Source organism: Trachurus japonicus, chromosome 3, assembly GCF_045865225.1.
Source record: "Trachurus japonicus isolate A0001 chromosome 3, Traja_1.0".
Lineage (NCBI taxonomy): Eukaryota > Metazoa > Chordata > Actinopteri > Carangiformes > Carangidae > Trachurus > Trachurus japonicus.
Window position 1 is genome coordinate 8,709,884 of NC_140909.1, and position 15,847 is coordinate 8,725,730.

General features: G+C 41.7%; 2 protein-coding genes across 5 annotated transcripts; one reads left to right on the plus strand and one right to left on the minus strand.

The window, feature by feature from the left end:
* Positions 1-1,546: 1,546 nt before the first annotated feature.
* On the plus strand, positions 1,547-7,532 carry cilp (cartilage intermediate layer protein, nucleotide pyrophosphohydrolase). Its single transcript, XM_085759249.1, has 9 exons — positions 1,547-1,664; positions 2,451-2,607; positions 3,045-3,098; positions 3,188-3,457; positions 3,613-3,792; positions 3,896-4,201; positions 4,319-4,427; positions 4,543-4,691; positions 4,796-7,532. Exons 2-9 carry the CDS (start codon positions 2,544-2,546, stop codon positions 7,153-7,155), a joined length of 3,492 nt encoding a protein of 1,163 aa, XP_085615375.1. The 5' UTR covers positions 1,547-1,664; positions 2,451-2,543; the 3' UTR covers positions 7,156-7,532.
* eif3jb (eukaryotic translation initiation factor 3, subunit Jb) lies at positions 7,489-14,484 on the minus strand. Of its 4 annotated transcripts, none has more exons than XM_085759279.1 (8): positions 14,450-14,484; positions 14,153-14,265; positions 10,361-10,418; positions 10,121-10,224; positions 9,912-10,005; positions 9,251-9,421; positions 9,067-9,140; positions 7,489-8,720 (listed from the first exon to the last, which is right to left on the minus strand). In XM_085759279.1, the coding sequence occupies exons 1-8, from the start codon at positions 14,460-14,462 to the stop codon at positions 8,592-8,594; spliced, it is 756 nt and encodes a 251-aa protein (XP_085615405.1). In that variant the 5' UTR covers positions 14,463-14,484; the 3' UTR covers positions 7,489-8,591. The 4 variants fall into 4 exon arrangements, with proteins under 4 accessions (XP_085615405.1, XP_085615398.1, XP_085615393.1 ...); XM_085759272.1 differs by having other exon boundaries at positions 9,912-10,008; XM_085759267.1 differs by having other exon boundaries at positions 10,355-10,418.
* Positions 14,485-15,847: the final 1,363 nt, after the last annotated feature.

Here is a 15,847-nt window from a genome sequence, read left to right on the forward strand (position 1 = left end):
CCCTGTCCTCCTCCGTGTGTTTACGAACACATTAGGTCCTTTGATGACCTAAAAAGTGCCATAAACTTGAGTGATGAAGTCGGGACTGTCTTGTTTCCTCCATCTCCCCGTCACAGGTAATGTCGACACTACACATTAACAAGAACAATTTGCTCCACGATTCAAGAGAGTGACCCCAGTTCAAGTCACTCACTGGTCCCATCATCAGCTGTACTGGGAGCTAAACGAGACGCCTGGAAAGACTGATGTGATGTGATGAGCAGCAGCAGCAGCAGCAGAAGCAGCAGGTTAAATTCTTCCCATCCTGTCCTGGGTGTTCCTTGCCTTGTAATTGACAAGATGAGGTCAGCTAATGAATGTTGTGTGGAAAAACAACAGATCCTGGTGATTACAGGATCTGTAACAGACGTCGTGACAGACACAGGTTTTTCTCCAACTCTCTCTCTAGAGTCTAGACGATATTAAATGCAACATATCTAATCAACCCATAGTTTTGTTTCACACTCCCTGCTCTCTAAAAAGTTCCCTACACTTCCCATCTCGAGCTCCAAACAAGCAGACACGGTGAGCGACCGGTCTGTGAACATAGTGAAACATTTAGCAGCTGAAAATCTGCACGTTTTCCCTCAGGGGTTAAACAGGAAGAGAGTGAAGATTGGACCTAGACAGACCGGGCCAGAAACACAGCTTTAATGGGATGATCATGTCCCTCTGTTATCTGCTGCATGTATTAAATAACTGTTGGGAAGGTTTTGATTTATGTTATTTTTGTTGATTGATTTACTGTATACCAATGTGCGTTCAATTTTTGAATAAAAAATACATATAATCTTGGCTCAGCAATCACTCTATAACAGCGAGTGACTGCAGATAGGATGTGAAATTGGTGAATGGCCTCTAATCACACTGCCAGACGTGTAACTGGAGCCACTCTGTAAGCATTACATAACAAAAATGTAAATGTAAATGTATAGCTGCACAAGATGTAAAAACCAGGAGCATAATGTTATTTATGTAAAACTGGGAACCTGCGCTAGAAATCCACTTCATATTTTTGGACTTTATTAAATTACAACATGAATTTTAAAAAAAAATAGTAAAGAATAACTGTCTCATGTATGTGCTTTAATTAAAATGCATGAAAAATCCTGTCTGCACAGTGGACCTTCCTGTGTCATCAGCATGCACTGTGCGTTCTGCAGGCAGAGTGGGTGCGTAACAGAAGCATGAAGGCCGAGGGCAGAGGAAAAGACAAATGCCCAGTTTGCCTCAATCAGCATTGATCTTGAACAAGGGGGGTGGCGTTGGGGAGGGGGGGGGGGGTGTCAATTTATTAACACTCGCATTTGTTACCCAGACCCCGTGACACGTCCCTCTTTTCATATGTAGCACTATTTAATAACCACTGCGTGTCACGGTTGTACAATGAAGGTGATGAATTATGGGGATAATAGTGTAATCAAAAGACGCTGTGGCACTCTGCCGAGAGAGGAGGGAGGGGAGGGAGGGAGGGAGGTATAAAAGAGACGGTGGTGGAGGACAGAGCTGAGAGCCGAGAGGAGGACAGAGGTGGAGGAGAGAAATGTGAGACAGAAATACAGAGAAAGAAAAAAGAGGGAAAGGACGTTGCTACAGAAAAACAGGACAGTGCAATCAACAAGAAGGTAAGAAAAAAAACTGATTTTTAAAGTTAAAGTAAAGTTGATGCATCAGTTTCAGTCTGTTTTAATACTTTAAATAACAAAGACAGATGGAGGAAGGATCTCAATGTGAATGCAACTGGGTTTTTACTGCATGAATGATTAATGACAACATCAGTAAAACAGTGAACTGCTTTAGTACTTTAAGTTTTCATTACAGTGAGTGACTGGGAAAATGTTCTCAGACTTTTGGATCCAACTGTGTGTTGAAGTGAACAGTTCAATTTCTGAGCCTATGTCATTGTGTCATTTGATTTCAGATTACTGTTACACGTCTGCTATTAGTCATTATTTTAATTACATTGTGCATGTAACTCCGCCTGTCCAAACTTAATTAATGTTTTCATCATTTAATCAGCATTACTTCACCTTAAAAGCAACTGACTAATTACTCTGTTGTGTTCACTTTTGCCAGTGTGCAAATGCAAACCGTGTGTGTGAGTATGTGTATGTGTGTGTGTGTGTGGGTGTTTGGATTGCGTTGCCAGCGTTTCGTCAGTGGATGCAAAAATGTTTGACTGCTCCCCTGACAAATGGTGATGGCTAACACAGATGTGTAATCTGAGTGGGGGGCTCTGCTCTATCCAGCCATGTTTTTCAACCTAAAAACCTCAAAGACAAAAAAACGACTGAAACTAAATCTTTACAGGCACATTTTTGGTTTGTGATATTGCTGATATTAACAGTTTAAGACTAAAACTGTATTTAAATGAACTGGAGTGTGGATCATAATCAAAATCTTCCCACCAGGAGTTTCTGCTGCTGGACTTCATTGTCTGTGGAGTTCCTGGTGTGAACACAAACTACCAGAGGTGAAAGTTCAAAGGCCAACAGGGTGTGAAAATGTCACTGAGGCCTCTTCTCTTCATCCTGGGACTCGCCGCAGCCTCTGTGGTTTCAGCTCGAGGTGAGTCTCTCACCAAGATGCTGAGACTCTTGTTTTTGGTCTTGTTAGTGGCGCAATGTCCTGAGAGACACCACACCCTCCCTCCAAACATGCACAGCCAGATGGACTCACTGTGCATCATAATAAACAGAGAAAGATGATAAAAAATATTGTGAAATTAAAGGTGAATGTGTAATTTTACCAGTTTTTTCTGCAGTTATACTCAAACTAAACTAGATTGACATGTTTTACATATCGCTGTTACCCTTTGCTCTATTTTTCCTGTGACCCTGATGAGTTTTCTGAGTAGCTGCCCATTTGATTTCATGTATATGTGAAAAGCAATTTGCATACATTAAGTGATGCTTTCAAGAAAGCAAAATTTAGAGAAGGATATACGAACAGTGCCAGCAGGGATGTAGCAAATCATGTGAGAAGGTTTGATTTGTATGTTGCAGTATCGTGGAGGAAGGACAACAAAGAGACTGGTCCTGGTGTCTTCCACTCTGATGGTAACTTGTAAAGTCTTTATGGTTTATTCATATTCATAATTTATGGCAGCATAAACGGCGCCTCAGATCATGATTATTTCTGTGTGTAGAAGACTTCGAGTGGACCACATGGTTCAACGTCGATCACCCCGGAGGTCGAGGAGACTATGAGCAGTTGGAAGCCATTCGTTTCTATTACCGCGCCCGAGTGTGTGAGACTCCGCGGGCAATTGAGGCCAGAACCACCGAATGGGTCCCAGCTCGTGAAACTGGGGAGAAGGTCCATGCAGACCCCACTGTGGGCTTCTGGTGCCTCAATGAGGAGCAAGGTCCCGACCGCAACTGCTCCAACTACGCTGTCCGCTTCCTCTGTCCTAAAGGTTTGGTCTCAAATCACCTTTGATACTGGCATAAAAGTACGACTTTGAGTGCTTCTGTACCTTTGAAAAGCTGCACTCATGCTTTCAAATACTTATACACATATTTCTTTTCAGGATAGTGGTTTGAGTATTATTTACGTTCTCTTCTCCAACAGATAACAGTGAAAGCGTTCAGAGTACCTGGGGACCATGGTCAGACTGGAGCCCTTGTCCTGCCCTCTGTGGTCAAGTGGGTGTCCAGGTTCGCTCAAGAAGCTGCCAGTCTCGCCTCGTGTCATGCAGTGGTTCTAAAGTAGAAGGGAAAGCGTGCAATGGACCAGAGTGTCCAAAACCAGGTGAGTTTAGTTTGATAAGACTCTGAATTCTGTCGTTCAGTCTGGTCCTGAGTTATAACCTGTGAATCACTCAACTATGTATTTGTTTTACTCACTTCTTTAGATTGTTTCCTGCAGTGTGAGATGGGGAGGGTGAACGCTGAGTGTGACACATGCATGTGTGAGGAGCACACCGTGTTGGGTTCTGTGCGTGGTGCTGGAGGTCTCACTGCTGAAGGAGCTGCCATCCTTCGCAATGGCAAGGTCCTCACCCTTACTGACCACAACGGACATTTCCGCGTCCCTGGTATCTGCCCTGATGGCAACACCACGCTGACAGTCAGCCTGAAGGGTCACGCCACCATTAACGTTGGTGTGCCCAACAGCGCTGAACGAACCTCAGTCCTCAGCGTCCAGCTAAAAAGAGAAGGTACATCAGAGATGGTGGATTTATCTGATTAAAATATGGAGATTGAACTGTTTGCCAACAGAAAGTTAAAGGAAAAAAAAGGGTAATTTGTTCTTTTATCTCTCTGTCACGTGTCAGAAAAGTTTCATGTGTTGAGCAACCCTGAGAGCAAGGCCAGGAGACAAGGACAAACTGCTGCTTTCTGCTGCAAAGTAGCAGGAACACCAGAGCCGGACAAGTACCAATGGTGGGACTTGATATTTTGACATTACACTTGACAGTCATTCACTGTTTTCATTTCAAAACTATGATAAATTTCACCCCTTTGCTTTTGCTGTCTTTCTCTCTGTGTGAACTAACAGGTTTCATAACAACAGCCTTATTGAGACACAGTCTGAGAACATCTTGGTCCTCAAAGATCTGCGTCCTGAGCAGGCTGGGGAGTACTACTGCAGAGCAAGTGGTGCATCTGGGGCCATTAAGACCAGACCTGCTACACTTAAAATTTTAGGTGTGTTCTCAATAAATATATTGAAGTTTTTCAGTTTTTTTTAAAATGATGAATGATGAATATGAAGCTAATGCACAATTTTGATTTCTGCATCTCAAACACAGGTAGAAATGAGCATTCATGTAACCCCAAGCCTGAATCCCACCTTATCCGTCTCCCACATGACTGCTACCAAAACAGCACAAACTCCTTCTATTATGATGTGGGCAAGTGCCCCTCCGCTACATGTGCTGGAAAGCTGGACAATGGCATCAGGTGCAGAGACAAAGTGGCTTACTGCTGTGGCGTGGAAAAGATGGAGCAGAGGCAGCTAACATGCCAGGGTTACCAGCTGCCCACCATGGTGGTGACTGAGTGTGGCTGCCAGAAGTGTGTGGACACCAAGGCTATTGTGCATGGTAGGGCCATTGCTGCAGACAATGGTGAGCCAATGAGGTTTGGCCATGTCTTCATGAATGGAGTGAGAATTAGTCGTACCGGCTACAAAGGTACCTTCTCCATCCAGGTCCCTCCAGACACAGAGAGACTTGTCCTGACTTTCGTGGACAACATGCAGAAATTTGTCAACACCACAAAGGTGCTTCCATTCAACACCAAAGGAGGGACTGTTTACCATGAGATCAAACTCCTAAGAAAGAAAGCTCCAGTCACTATTAGCTCCACAGAAACAAGCACTCTGGAGCTTGGGGAGGTGGAGGGCCAGGAGGCGATGGTTCAACTCCAGATTCCTCCAAATTCCTTCTATAAGGAGAACGGAGAAGTCTTCGTCGGTAACGTCAATGCTAGTGTAACTTTTCTTGACCCAAGAGATGTTTCCACAGCAGCTGCAGCTCAAAGTGACCTCAATTTTGTAGGAGATGATGGAGACACGCTGCCACTGAGAACCTATGGTATGTTCTCAGTTGATTTCAGAGGGGAGGAAAACAATGAGCCCTTGAACGCAGGAGAAGTAAAGGTATTTCTGGATTCTGCCCAGGTGACAATGCCTGAGCACCTTAACACCATGAAGCTGTGGTCGCTGAACCCCGAGACTGGCCTGTGGGAGGAGGAGGGAAGTCTACAGGTGGAGAAGAAAAGACGAGGCAAAAGGGAGGAGAGAACCTTTCTGATTGGTAACATGGAGATCAGAGAGAGGCGGCTGTTTAACCTGGACGTCCCAGAGAACCGCAGGTGTTACGTGAAAGTGAGGGCCTTCCGCAGTGAGCGCTTCATGCCCAGTGAGCAGGTGGAGGGAGTCGTGGTGAGTCTCATAAACATGGAGCCCACAGCTGGGTACTCCTCTAATCCACGAGCCTGGGGACGATTCGATAGTGTCATCACCGGCTCCAACGGCGCCTGTCTTCCTGCCTTCTGCGACGAACAAAAAGCCGACGCCTACTCTGCCTACGTCATGGCCAACCTTGGAGGAGAGGAACTGGAGGCCGTCCCTTCTGCTCCCAAACTCAACCCCAACCTCGTTGGAGTGCCTCAACCTTACCTGGGTAAACTGAACTACAGGCGCACTGACCATGAAGACCCAAGGGTGAAGAAAACGGCCTTCAGCATTAATGTGGCAAAGCCGGGTTCCAACGCAGCCGAGGAAGGCAACGGACCAGTGTACGCGTTCGAGAAGCTTAAGGAGTGCGAGGAGGCCCCGTTCAGTGCAGCACACTTCCGCTTCTCAAGAGTGGAAGGAGACCGCTACGATTACAACACGGTGCCGTTCAATGAAGATGACCCAATGAGCTGGACCGAGGACTACCTGAGCTGGTGGCCCAAACCCATGGAGTACCGGGCCTGCTACATTAAGGTCAGAGTCACCAGCCCGCATGAGATCAATGTGCGGTCCCGCAACATGGGTGGCACTCATCCCAAAACAGTGGGCCAGCTCTATGGTCTTCGAGACACTCGCAGCATCCGTGACATGGATCAGGCGACTGTGTCGGCCGTGTGTCTGGAGTTCAAATGCAGTGGGATGCTGTACGATCAGGAACGCGTCGATCGTACCCTGGTGAAGGTGATTCCACAAGGAAGCTGCAAGAGAGACCAGGTCAACACAATGCTTCAGGAATATCTGGTCAACCACCTGCCTCTAGCCGTCAACAATGACACCAATGAGTTCACCATGCTCGCGCCTCTTGACCCTCTGGGCCATAACTACGGAATTTATACGGTCACAGACCAAGATCCCCGCACAGCTAAGGAGATTGCTCTTGGACGCTGCTTCGATGGCACCTCTGATGGCACATCTCGTGTCATGAAGAGCAACGAGGGCGTGGCGCTGTCGTTCACCTGCGGAGATCGAGAGGTGTCACGCCAGAGCGTTTTCCAGGCGCAGCAGAGCTCTCAAGGTCAGTCGGTAGCAAGTGGGGGCAGAGGAGACAGCAGGCCGAACCGACGCCGGCAGAGGGCCAACACACTCCGCAGCAGTCGGAGACGCAGCACCAGAAATCCTACAGGAAGACGCACAAGTGCCACAAGCTAAACAACACTGAAGGTCAACATGCCAGACCAAATGAAAACCTAAGAGTGGAAATGAGTGGGTAGTTTCAACCATATGTTTTGATACAAATACTTTATATAGACTTTTTTCAAATTAAGTGAATATGTAACTGAACAAATCTCGGCCAACTTCTTCCCAAAGAATAGCTGCATTATTTCTCTTACTCTACAATTTCAACTGTACTGTCGTAAATATTTACTTGAAACTGTAAATAGAGTATTTATTACACGTGCCCTCAAAATCAGTAATTGGTGAGTTGGATGCTGTTTCATTAAAGATTCCTACATTGATGTTATTAAAAAGAACAAACACATCTTATCTTTTTGACCAGTGATTTATTAAATTAGATGCTTATAAAACACTGCAGATGCTGTATTTTCCACAATATAATGTATCCAATTGTCCATGTAACATTGAAACTGGTCAATTGCTAGAAAAGAAAAGGAGAAATATGCCCCTTTCAACTAACTGTAGCCCATATGAAGACATGGTGGGGTGAAGCCCATAAGCCCCCGCTCCTCATCACACTTGATACAAGCCTGCAGAAGCAATGATTAGGAGACCAGTTGTAGCAAGTTAACCTTCTTGCCTGATCCATACTTTTTCTGCATTAGTACAAATCAAATTAGTAAATTACATGTTTGTCATGCACAAAAAATACCTATAAGCACTCTTTGCTCCAAATTTTCAAGGATATTCCAGAGATGTATCAAGAGAATGGCTGTGAGGTTTTAAAGTCACATTTATTATACTTGTCTATCCCTTTTATCTTACAATGAATGTCATGTGCTCTCTCTCTCTCTCACAACTACTACTTACATGTTGCATCAGTCTCTCAAATCACCTACAATGCAACCTTTCCAGAGATAAAGATGAATAATGTACTGAATAATTGTTCCGCATTTGGCAACCAAAGTTATAGATACTATATACTTTCCTGTAAGAACCATCCACAGGTAAGTGAGACCTATAATATATACATGACATTCTGGTTAAAGAATTTGCATAGAACCTTGTGTTTCTATGTCACTACGGTTATAACTGCAATACTATATCTGCCATTTTGACAGGAGCAACGTTTAATAAAAAACGAGCCCCTCAAAACTCAGACAACAGCAGTTACAACGTATTCTCCATTGAAGCTGGGTCACCCAACGGTTACTACATGATTATGTGTGTGTGTGTGTGTGTGTGAGTTGAGGCTGAATGAGACAGAGAAAAAGGCAATTCCATATGTATGAACATAAAGAGTTGGTGAGACTGTATGCTCCCTGGTATAGTCCCTCTGGTCATTGAAGCAATATGAAGGGGGCAACACATAGTTCAGATTTTCCAGGATGGCACTGGACAGCATGAGAAGTTACAGCTGCATTTCTGAGGGGTGGGAGGAGGAAAGGGCAGTAGTGATGGAGCCAGTGTCACATGAAGTCCTCATAGTCTTGGGCGTAGCCACCATCAAACTCTGCATAGTCGAGGTCATCTCTCAACTGTGCTTTCAAACCGCCACCAGGTACGACGCCTTTCTTCTTCTTCTTTCCTTTGTTTTGCTGTAAGAAGGCAAAAATGACTCACTTAAAATGATATACATTATATATGAATACACATTTACAGCAGAGTGGTTTTCTCATTTGATCTGAAAATCATCTGGTTGAACAAGACAACACACTAAATTATTCAAATGTATTTGGTCTACATGTGGCATATTACAAATAGGATAAACAAATATGTCACTGCTGATTTAGATTCAGTGTGGACACCACATAAATGTTAAAGGAGCAAACCAGTTGATTTGAACTATGAGCACACATCACGTAACTAGATAAGGTAAACAGCACCCCCTACTGGATATAAACTGTAGATAAGAGAAAATACCTAAAGACAGGTTTCACTTACTTTTTCTTGTTTCTGTTTTTCACTAAGTAGAACTGTCAGGGAATTACTGACTTTCTTCAAGTCCTCTACTTCCACTGTAAGAGAGAAGAGAAAAACAGTTAGTAGTTAAGTCTTGTGTTTACTCACATGCTGAATATGGTATCTATAAGTATGTTTCAGTATGATTAATGAAAAAGATCCTTACATGAAATACAGAGTTCCCGAAACAATGAATCCAAGAAACTTGAATAATGCACAGACTTTTCAAACTGGGATATCTTTTCTTTCAGCAACTTTTCAAACTCTGTGAAGTCTTCTTTGGATGATGGACACATTGCATCGATCCCAGTGACACTGTTAGAAGTGCTGCTAACACCTAGAAAGAAAATGTAAAAAAGAAAACTGTTTTAATGTCTCCGCTAAGTACATTCACAGTGACAGAAACAATTACATACTGTTGCAAGTGTTTATACACAAACAATCTGGCTCAAGAGTGTAAATATGAGCTGGATTTTTGCGAAGTGCTTATATTTTTGTTGGTTGTACAAAAAGTATGTAATATCAGAAAGGTTTGTGTTTTTGCTAGTCATCAACACACATTTAAATTCTACAAACACAATATAGCTAAACATGACTATAGAAACATGAGTTGCAGAAGGTGTCAGAATGAACAAGAGGGTTATTTGTTTGTGAGAAATGCAGGAAACCATTGCAACAATCAACGAAAGACTTAAATACCAAATTAAACAAGTTATACTAGTTACATACTCTCCAAAGTATACATTTGTTCTAGTTACATCTGTACAAACTTAAGTATTGTATATTGTGACAGACTACTTTTAATTTGAAAGGTGATTCTGTCTTACCAAAAGCATCTTTTGCTAGCTCCAAGTCTGCGGCTTCCTGTAATTTCTGCACTCTTAACTTCTCTTCGATTTGTTCCTCAGGAGTGAGCTCTGTCTTCTGCAGTCGAGTCAAAAGTTAAAAATTAGAGATGACAGAGGGGGAAATAGTTTTATCCTTTATAAAGAAAACTGTAAAAACCATATGATGGTAAAAACAAACAAAAACTCACTTCCAGCAGCTCTTTCTCCTTCAGCTCCTGTTGTTTCTTCTTTAACCGGTTTTCTTTCTCTTTGATCTTCTCACTCAATTTTTTCTTTTCGGAAACCTTCGCCTCTGAAAATTGAAGTCATTAAATATAAGATCAACATCAAGTTGAAGACAAAGCAGAGAATTAAGCACCTGATTAACATACAACAATGAAACAAATCATGTATTAATGAAAAAGGTGCAATTATATACGTACCGGCACCTGTCTTTTTCATCTCTGCTTTTTTCTCGTCATCTTCATCCTCATCATCCCAGTTATCCTTTCAATAAAGAAGGTGGGACAGTAAGCATTTGTTATTCAGGCTACATAGACAAACAGTGTTATGTACATTAATTGAGACAACTGTATATTTTGTTATAAAATAATTATTCTTTTGCAAGATTTATATAGGGTAAGTGTACCTATTAAGCCCACCAAATCTGCTTTTCAGCCATTTTTAATATATACCACCCCAATTTAAGTGAAAACATTTTAGTTCAAATGATAGTCTATTGTCTAATTTGAAGTGTCAATCGTTCATTTATAGCAATTTTTATTGTTTTTATTGTTTAATTTGTCAAAATATACCAAAAATCTGGCATGGGCTTAATGGGTACTTAATGTACCCTTTAAGCCCATGGGTGTTCCAAATAAGCCCACTTCATGATTTGTTGATAAATACATATATATATTTAAAAATCTTAAAAATCCAAACTTATTCTATTAAAATATGTAATCTCTTAGCTCTCAATAGCTATTTTCATTTTGTCTCCACTCCTCTCCTCGGCCCTGTAAACGGCATTTGAAATAGGCATGATCGGCCTATTTGCTGTGTTGTCAACACAGAAAAAGCTAAACTTACAACATGTCTTCTTTGGAATGTAGCCAAAAAACTATTCATGAACAAAATAAAAATTAGAATGGAAATTACTCTTCGGTACTTAAGCTTTCAATATCTGTTGTCATTTTGTCTGTATCTCCATCCTACATTATACAATTGGCATTTACATTTGGCCAAATTTTCTGGTCCAGCCAGCTGGTTGAAAGTGTTTTTATCTAGATTTCTGAAGACCCAATGACTGAGAGAAAGACAGTTTCCTGGTTCAATACTATTTTAAGGATAATAAATTAATCAATTTCAGTATTTACAATTAAACAAATAACTTTTTAAACATAAAAACACAGCTTAAATAGAAACAATGAATAAAATGAATGAATTGGCCGATGCAATATCACTAATATTTAAATTTGGGTATTTAATTATCTGAATTATGAAGCTGATTGATTAGGTGAGGTCAAACTTAGGCAGGAAAATGGTTCAAAAGTCAAAAGGAAGAAACTCTCCATTGAAACACAGCCAGTGGGCTTAATGGGAGCAGGTGGGCTTAAAGGGAACATCAGTGAATTACTGGTTAAAAATCTGAATATTTTTATTCTACACACATGGCATTCAAAAACAACTACATGACATGAATCTATATAAGCTGCACTAACATAACATGAAAAGTATTAATTGATCATGTATTTAAGTAATTAGCTATACTCATTTACATCTGCCCTAAATGGTGTGATTTTTTTGCTACTGTCCCCTTTAAGCCCACTTGGTAAAAATGTTAATTAAAAAATAAATAAAGATAAATATTCATATGTATTATCAATTTAACAATAAAATAGGATATTCTGCATACAAAAATGTAAACTATCCATGTTTATCATGCTTTATGTCATGGCAATGAACAATGCTATGCAGTGGCTGTGTGCAGTGGCATGTGGGCTGTTTGCTAGCATGCTAAAATGCATATTTTGAATTCAAAAGAAAAACTATTTCTAATTCTAGAAAAATTCTAACACATGTTTTATTTAAAGCACTAATCTCTTAAATTTTGGTAACAAATGAGTTCTTAGCTAAAGTCGGAGTAGAAATATGGAATAAATATTGTTTTTTCAGGGCATCAAAATCACTGAAGTTTTTTTGCAACTTCTTCGGGAGCAGCAGGCACATGTCACACATATGCTTCGATAACTCAAGATTGACAAATCTGATTTGCTTAGAATAAAAAGTATAATTTATGTAACAAGCTGCTTCATTGGAAGAACCATGAACCAGCAAAAATGGTGATGTAGTTTTTTTTAAATTTGACTCAGAAGTCACAAGTGGGCTTATATGGTACGTGGGCTTAATAGGTACACTTACCCTAATACACGTGCAAACAGTATACAGATTACATTATATTGTTGCCTACATTACCCCAACTCTATTGTAATGTTGGATAAATCCAAGTCCATCGAGACCAGTAAATATCTTTATACTAAGGATGATATTCCAGGAATCTCTTTTTAGTGAAATCAGATGATTTTGTTTGTTGTTCTACAAATGTGTATTATGATGAATGAACCTCTACAATCTGTGATTAAAAAAACAAAATCAGTTGCTTAAGTTTTCATTTGACACATTCAATGACTTATAATCCAAACAGGAGCACATATCTCATTGTTCATATAGAGATGGTAATAATTAAAAATTCACATGCCCTACATCATTCTGCATTAAGTAAAAACACTGCAAGTGCTGGGGACTGAAACTCAAGTACAAACATGCAGTTCAAGATGTGCACTCCGATAATATCCACTTAGTCCCTGTTTAACATTTAGAATAGATCCTATCCTTTAATTTCGTTGTGTAATTAATGGCCTTTCCCCAACAAATGCTTCATCTGAAAAATGAAGTACTTCACAAACTGCTTGATGAAAGATTGATACAGTTGAGTTGAGTAATTACCTCTACTTAAAACACAAGATTGTAAACCCATTACTCTTTGACCTATTTACAGTCTAATGATTTGACAAGCAGACCGTAAACTGTAAACACAAGAATAACTCAACACAATCCACTTGAAATAAATAATTAGTTTAATTCATTAAATTAACAGTAAGATTGTTATGAGCATTTTACCATGGTTGTTGATAAAAAAAATAAAAAAAACAAGGCACGAAGGACATGAAATCATCAGTTTCTTTTACTTAGGGCACCATATGGGACAGAAAAATGAACAATTGAAAGAGGCCTCCACCAGCACTTTCCCTGGGTCAATTACCTGAGGTTTCTGGACAGCAACAATGTCAACATTCAGGTAATAACCACCTGTTATGAATGCACCATCAACCGAAAACCCACTATCCTACAAAACGCCTGTTGTAAAGTCGGAAACTTCTAGGCCCTGGGTCTTGGCTCGGTTGAGTCATCAACCCAGATGATGATTTCATGTGATTGTGGCTAAAGTTGGTTAGCAAGCTAACGCTGCCTCATGTTTAAATGAAACTCAACCTGTGGGTATTTAGGGACAAGGCAACTTTACGAAGCTCACACAATTATTTAAAGCGACCACACTTTGGCCATTGACGAGATAACCGTGTACATCACAATAACGACGCTATCGTCGAGGTTAGCCAACGGTGAAGCTCATTTCAGACGCAGGCTGCCAGGGAGGCTAGCATGTTTGCTTAGCTAGATGGCCCGGGAAACGGTTAGCATCAAGCTACGTGGTCCTAATTTTAACCCGGCTACCGAACAACCACTCCCCTAACTGTACACATCAAACTAAAAAACAGACAATATCGGCGTTCAGAGAGTAAAATTGATCCAAAAAGCGTTAAATTGAGTGTTAACGGTCGCTGTGGTTACGGTGCGTGACGACCGTTAAAACCCGTTTTAGTAGCGCACGGTTAGCCATAGCTTGAGTTACTACTACGGCATGACCGATAGAGCCACATGAGTTAGCCACCGTGAGCTAACGATGCTAACGCAGAGTCGGGGATTAGGACTGTCAGGCAACCAAGGACCGCGGTGAAGCATGGCACTACAGCCGGAGGGGACCACGGTGCCTCTGCTAAGTTACACACCGTTAGCTTCACACCGACCCACCGGACCGGCTAACCCCGGCTCGAACAACGGTCATCCTTTAGCCGCCTTTTATTTATTTATTTTAATAGCGACCGTTAGTCAACGTTTGTTACCTTAACATCTTCCTCTTCGTCTTCGCCTTCCCATTTGTCCAGCGTTGGCGCCGCCGCCGCCGCCGCCACCGCCGCTGTTTTAATCGGCTCCTCCGGCTCGAAGTTGTCAGCGTCTGTAAAAACGACATCATGAAATTCGTTAGTCCGTGAATCCACATCTAAAAACAAGCGAGTTTGTAAATAATGAATGTGTAATAAAAAAAGGCTCCTAAAAAAACGGAGCCCGTGTCGTGTCGTATCGTATCGGGATGGTGAGGAACCAGATAGCTGTCCTCCTCCCCAACTTTAGTTTCTCACCCCAGTCCGCCATGTTGGCTGTGTTGGTTGTGTTTGACAGGCTCGCGGTGAAGTCAGTGCTGCAGCCCGCTGGCCACGCTCAGAAGCAGCTCCCACCTCCTGACGTCACCGCCTCACTGACGGCGGCTTATCTAACGTCCTCGCTCACCCTGGACTGGACGAGGCTACTTCTAGGCAGGCAACATGACACTCACCAGTATTTTATTTTTTATTTAAATTATTTAGATATAACACAAGGAATGTGCTCGATGTGCATTATATAACCGCCTTTTTATGTATTTAATTATTTTTTTTTAATTGTCAGTTAAATTGGCCTACTTTACGATGAGTTCACACACACAAAACACACCTAGCCTACATAAAAGTGATATCTTTTATAGAAATAATCTTAACATCCCTCTGTGTCGGTTTATCTAACGTCCTCACTCACCCTGGACTGGACTAGGCTACTCCAGGCAGGCAACATGATGCTCATCAGGTATATTTTTTTATTTAATAAATAACACAAGGAATGTGCTCGATGTAATGATAAATAGTTAAATAATAGTGGTGTGTGTAGTAGTACCACAACGCCAGCTGATGGAAAATAATCTAAACATCTCTCTGTGTCCAACGTCCTCACTCACCCTGGACTGGACTACTCTAGGCTTGACATGACACTCATCAGGTATTTTTTTTATTATATTTATAGGCGTAGCCTATAACACAAGGAATGTACTCGATGTAGGTTACATTATATTAGCATTAATCGCCTTTTCTTTTCTTTTTTTTTAATTATCAGTTATTATCAGGTCATTGAGTTCAATATTAAATAGGCCTACTTTACCAGAGTTGATATTTGGTATGGTTCACTCTCTCTCTCTCACACACACACACACACACACACACACACACACACACACACACACACACACACACACACACACACACACACACACACACACACTTTAAATGTACAAAACAAACACAATTATAAAAGTGACACATACAGTATGCAGGGTTTCCCGCAGCGCTTTCCTGTTAAGGCGGCCGCCTTAACAACAAAGAGCTGCCGCCTAAACTAACGTCATAAAAAAAAAATAATGTAGCGATATTCACCCCCCCCGGACGATGGCCGCATCCCCTCACACACATACACACCACAGAGAAGCGCGCATGCATTACAGCAGCGCGTGTTGAAAGCGAAACTTAATACGGCACGGCGCGGTGCGTCCCCCCCCCGACGATCGATCCGCCCCCCCCCCCCCCCGTCAACAGATCCGCGCCACCCCCCCCCCCCCGTCGACAGGTCAGACACCACCTTAACTAACAAATTTTCTGGGGGAAACACTGGTATGCCCACACCAAAAAATGACAGTAAGTAGGAGTTAAATGATATGGTGTTAGTACCACAAAACC

Excerpts from the sequence above, each read along its gene's own strand:
- cilp (XM_085759249.1), top strand. The coding sequence starts at position 2,544 with ATGTCACTGAGGCCTCTTCTCTTCATCCTGGGACTCGCCGCAGCCTCT. Across the intron at positions 3,099-3,187 it reads TGGTGTCTTCCACTCTGATG|AAGACTTCGAGTGGACCACA; the intron begins GTAACTTGTAAA and ends TTCTGTGTGTAG. Across the intron at positions 4,428-4,542 it reads GAGCCGGACAAGTACCAATG|GTTTCATAACAACAGCCTTA; the intron begins GTGGGACTTGAT and ends GTGAACTAACAG.
- eif3jb (XM_085759259.1), bottom strand. Across the intron at positions 9,422-9,911 it reads GCTAGCAAAAGATGCTTTTG|GTGTTAGCAGCACTTCTAAC; the intron begins GTAAGACAGAAT and ends TTTTCTTTCTAG. Across the intron at positions 8,721-9,066 it reads AAAAACAGAAACAAGAAAAA|CAAAACAAAGGAAAGAAGAA; the intron begins GTAAGTGAAACC and ends GCCTTCTTACAG.